At 39.9% G+C, this 5,554-nt stretch overlaps 1 protein-coding gene across 1 annotated transcript; it reads right to left on the bottom strand.

The window, feature by feature from the left end:
* Positions 1-3,800: 3,800 nt before the first annotated feature.
* Positions 3,801-4,751, bottom strand: LOC125301714 (odorant receptor 131-2-like). The gene has a single exon (XM_048254418.1). The coding sequence runs from the start codon at positions 4,743-4,745 to the stop codon at positions 3,801-3,803; it is 945 nt and encodes a 314-aa protein (XP_048110375.1). The 5' UTR covers positions 4,746-4,751.
* Positions 4,752-5,554: the final 803 nt, after the last annotated feature.

Raw genomic sequence — 5,554 nt, 5'->3', positions numbered from 1 at the left:
TTTATGAATAGCATCATTACAATAATAACCAATATCCTAACCTGTGACTTTTTAACCAAATCAACCAATGCTTGTCACTCTATGACACATTTCCAATTCTGCCCCCACTTGTGTGTGTGGCAATGACATGGTCTAGCCAGTTACATTAGAGAAGATGAATAGGGCTAACAGTTTCCCAAGAAAAAGTCTGAAGCTGAAGCTCAAGAGCAGTTTAAGAGCAATCATGTAGGCTAGCATTCCAAGTTACAGTTAGCTTATGGCTAATGTATATGAGAAATCCCATAGAGATGCTAACGGTTAGCATAATCGGTAAACGTAGATACTTAGAGCGAACTTCAGTCCATTTACAAAAGAGTTACATGAGAATAGTTCTTTGTTTACAACTGACTATTAAAATACTCAAAGGCTAATGTTTTCTCTCCATATAATACCGTGTGGGAAAAAACATGACTGTCTCATCAATGCTACTTGAACAAAAGTAGCCACATAAAATCCCAAGTAGGCTACTCTCGCTGCACAAAATAAACATTTGGCATGCATGTGATAATGTTGTTGTGACCCACTAGTGATCACGTGACACTTGCTCTGCTGCAGCCAGGGGCTTCTCCCGCATACACCTCCTGGGAATGTATGAGTCTTCAATGCGTGATTTTGAGTGTTTTTAAGTAATTTAAATGCTCGATAATGTCAATTTGCACATCGTTAAAACAACAATCACGATATTATCGCAGACGATATATTTCGCCCACCTCACACCTTCAGTGTATCTCACTGAATCGATGGGTGATCACGTCGCCATATAATAAAGTGATTAACAGAATTACACCATCGCGTTCGACTGTCGCATCGCCGGCCTTTAAACAGTGAATCATTTGAAGAACACTTTCTGAAGTTTTTCTGGTTTCAGAGCCTGGTACAATTGAAATGTGCTGAGTCAGCCTATATTTCCCTCTTTTTGGTGGTAAACAACAGTGCCATTGTTAAACAACAATTTTCAAAAAGCATCATTAAGACTTAGGGACTGTTCGTTATTATGACCGCCGCGCAGCGAAGCGGTCATAATAACACAAAACTTGGTGGGCATGTACCCCCACATGGATAGCATGGAACCGTAATTTTTCGTTTTGATCTGTAGCCCCCCCGCTGGACTGGACCCCCCGAAAGGAGGGTAGGGCAGACACAGTTCTCTGTGAATATGTTGAGAACTGTAGGGCCTAGGATGACCATTTTTTTCCGTATGTTTGCCTCCAGGGGTCATGTTAACCCATTTCATGTGCACACATGTGCACAAACAGATACACACACACACACACATACATTCACAGTAATCATACGTATGACACATACTCACACAGTAGACATATGTACGCTTGCATGCACAGGCACATACGCAGGCACACACACAAGCACGCACACACACACACACACACACACACACACACCCACACATAACATAAACATAACACAAACAATCAAGAATTTCTCAGAATTATGAACAGGCAAGATGGAGGTGGGGTTGTATAAAATGAATTTTACATGTGAAATCTATGAACTAATCATGTTTTGGTACTTGTTGTCTAGCAGATACCAGTGAGAATTGAGTGTGGATAATGCAATTTAGTGAGACAGAATCATATAGGCCTTTCAGAGTGATTTCTTTTTGTGGAAAAAATGTGCTGGACTGGGCGGCGGTCATATTTTGTACCGCTCTGCGGTACATCTAGTTTATAAAAGGGGCCACCGGAGGGATTTTGAGTGCTTCAGTCAAAAGTTGCATGACCCTTCCTTGCCTGCAAGAAATTTTTCAATGACCCTCCAACAGAATTTCCAAAAAAGACATGACCCTCCCCGGCCAACTGTCGATGTCTTCCGCAGGCGCTCCTTTGTGCTATGAAAACCCATTGACATGAGCTAACGTTCTTAAATCAACCTCTGCTTTCTGGTCTTACATATCACACTCCACCAAGATGGTGGCCATTTCAGTAGATTTACTCACTAACATTGTTGTGGAAACACAATACGCATGGAAACTAAATGCACACTTCCTGCATATCTGCATTCGCCTACTTGAAATACTTTACTCCTCTAGTAAATAGTATTCACATGAAATAAAACAATAAAACATTGAGACCATTCAACAAAGCACACCGGGTAATAACAAATTCAACACATGAACCGGTTGCTATGGACTTGTCTCTAGGCTTCCTCAGTCATTGTAAAGCTGCCGAAGCTGAACATTATCCAAAACTCCATTTCTCAGACGAGCATCAATTTGGGAGCGTGCATGCCACTCCTTCCTTCTCAAATGACTTGAAAAGGCCGTTTGCACAATTTCACAAATAATCACAGGGACCGAAACATACCTAACATGCCAACTTTTTCCGGGTTTATCACATATTTTAACTTTTCCCCGCTGTCTTGCCGTTTTAATATTTTCCTGTAGAATATCCCATATTAATACTCTCATAACATTAGTCCTGCCATGTAGGCTGTCTCTGTGTTGTCCTGTTGTTACCCCCTTGCCCTTCCAGCGAAACAGAAGTCTTCAAATCATCGTTTTAATTGCTTGAATGCGAACTTAGAGTGATGTTAAAGCAACACCAAAGAGTTTTTTGTACCTTAAAATAATGTTTCCAAAATTGTTTCAGTGGTTCATCAACTCGTAACAGGGTGAACGGCACTTCTGCATTCACTTCGCGGCCCTCTATCGGCTATAACCGCACTATGTAAGTTTGCCAGATCGGGTAGCGGATCTGTAGCTCGATGGAATGAGACATAAGAAACTACAAATTTGACTTGCATGATGTCGCAATACATCGTACTTTCATAAAATCATGCAACATAAAAACTTCTTTGGTGTTGCTTTAACCTATTTAAGTTAACGGCGTGGTTGTCGTGAGAGCACGATTCATTGGCGCTTGCAGTGTTCAGCCGTATGTCTACGTGCGCACCTGCCTACCATCAGGCTACTCAGCTACGAGTAGACAAAGAATTTCCCCTGTTTTATATTCATTCCAAGTTGGCCTACCATAACTTACCAACTCTACACTGTAGACCATAAACTGGCAATTTATGTGAAATAACCAAATGTATTTGTTCAACTTTATGAAGCAGAATTACACACTGCTACTTGGAACGCATTTTTGTTTGCGCAGGAGAGAGAATGACAGCGATTAACAAATTGCACTTGTTGCTGGTTACCAATAAATACTATATATTTTTTGCAAACAACAAAAACAGGATGGAGACAGTAAAGCTAGAGATGGGCAGGAACAAGGTCAATTGGTAGAAATGCTTGTCAAAACGTTAGGAGCTGGATGTGTGGATGATTGAAGCACAAGTATATTTTACTATTTTAAGCATGCATACTGTTAAAAGTTAGGCTACACGGTAAACTAAAAGTAAACCAAAGGTAAATTTAGCCTTTTTAGGGCTGTATAAAGTTGACTAAATGAATATAGACTATAGGCGTGAATAAAGTAGGCTACTTTGTTGCTCCAACCCTTCCAACGTTAACGGGGACGAACGGTTGACATTTTCCCGTATTTTGGGTGAGAAACCCGGGAAATCTCCCTTAGGCTATTTTCAATGTTCAATGTTGACAGCTATGGAACGAAAGAGAACGTTATATGGCGACAGAACAGTCAAACAAGCCACTTTGATTTTTTGCTGTTTTCATGAATACAAAAGTTGGGTGACCCCCTCCTAGACAAAAAAAAGTTGGGTGACAATAACAATAACAAACAGTTACTTAAAGAAAATAGTTGCAGACAGATAAAGTATATTGTTCTTGCTCTTTATTATTGAGTAGATAATCCAGGATACAGTTTTCTCTGAGGCTTCACTTTAACAATGCTCAGCTTGCAAAAACAGTAAATTGACATACGCTTGGAAAATGTTTGATCCCTAATTCCATATATCAGAGAGCTTAACAGTCTTGGGACTATACTCGTAATCAAATAGCTAAAGAATGTTATCTTTGACCTATCGTTGGGGAAAAAAGGAACTAATATCATATCAAGAACAGGACTAACATAGGACAACATACACAGAAAAAGCTGTACACCGTGCAACATAATCGTGTTATGGGCTTTTTTGGCTGAAGAATCTCCTTTAGCTTTTTTTGCGACAGCAAATATCCTAAAGTAAGTGCAGATCAGTATCAACCACACAAATGACAAGTAAAGAGCTTGGAGAACCTTTGTCTTAACCTGGTAATATTCTGACTTGTATAAAATTAGGGGATAACAGAAGATTGTAGTGGAAAAAAAGCTCATAGGCTTGGTTATGAGGAGAATGACAATATCAGTTAGTCCAGGTATGAAGCCGACCCACCAGATGAGGCCAATGAGAATATATGTCCTGTGCACCGTGCAGATCTGACCATGATGAAGAGGTTTGCATATGGCAATGTAACGCTCAATAGCCATTCCAGCCAGATTAAGCGGTGTAATCTTGTGGGTTGTTGAAGCAATCACAGTCAAAGTGCAACAGATGGATATGTTAAAAATTGGATAGGCATAAGTCAAAACATACAGTGTTACAGATATAGATACCATGATCATATCATTTATCACTAAATGTATGTAAAGGATATATCTTGTGTCAGTGTGAAAAACAGAGTTATTCAAGTAAGTCATAACTATGATCCAATTGATGCTGTTGATCAAAACTCCCAGGACAACAATGACAAGATTTTTCGCCAAAGCCTCCTGAAAGTCATCTCTGACAGTGTAATTCATCATCTCTGCCAGTATGCATCAATATGCTGAATTTTTTTAAGATTAAGATCATCAGTTCATAATGTCATAATGATGCTGAAAACAGGATGACTATGACATGTGATTGTCATGATATACTGCATACCATAATACCATACATGTTTACATGGCAATATCAAGTACATTTTGTGGTGTTAGCTAAGAACATCTCACAACATAACAAGGAGCTCTACCTTGACACACATTGCGAGGAGCTTCGATGACAGTGGGACTTATAAGATGTGAGAGAGGGTCATGTTTAGGGGTGTGGTTGAAATATTGAGTAGGAGATTAGGACACACAGTCAGGATACTACACACAGCCAATTACACATAACACATGGACTAAAATGGAACATGAGACATTGACGATTGTATACACATGTGCACAGTGTATAGGGCAAATCACATCACACACACTCAATAATGTTTCAACCTAGGCACAAAATAGAAACATTATTAGCTTGGAACTACATTCTCATTCAGGCGAAGCACTGCTAATGCAGCTTTTCAGGTGCTGCGTGAAAATCACTCTGCCAAAGTAGCAGTGCTTTTCCTGAATGAGAACATTCAGGAAAAATGTTGGAGTTCTTTTATCATTTTTGGGTGCTATAGGCTAGTTGGCCTCCTCAATGAACTAACGGTGGGTGCTTCAGACTGAGTTACTGCACGCCAGAGGTGGGAGTAAGTCACACATGTGCAAGTCACAAGCAAGTCTCAAGTCTTAACCTTCAAGTCTCAAGCAAGTCCAAGTCATTTTTTGTGACAGTCAAGCAAGTCAAGTCATAGCTTGGG

Source organism: Alosa alosa, chromosome 10 (assembly GCF_017589495.1).
Source record: "Alosa alosa isolate M-15738 ecotype Scorff River chromosome 10, AALO_Geno_1.1, whole genome shotgun sequence".
Lineage (NCBI taxonomy): Eukaryota > Metazoa > Chordata > Actinopteri > Clupeiformes > Clupeidae > Alosa > Alosa alosa.
Note: the sequence above shows the minus strand (reverse complement) of the source record. Positions and strands in the feature narration are given on the sequence as shown.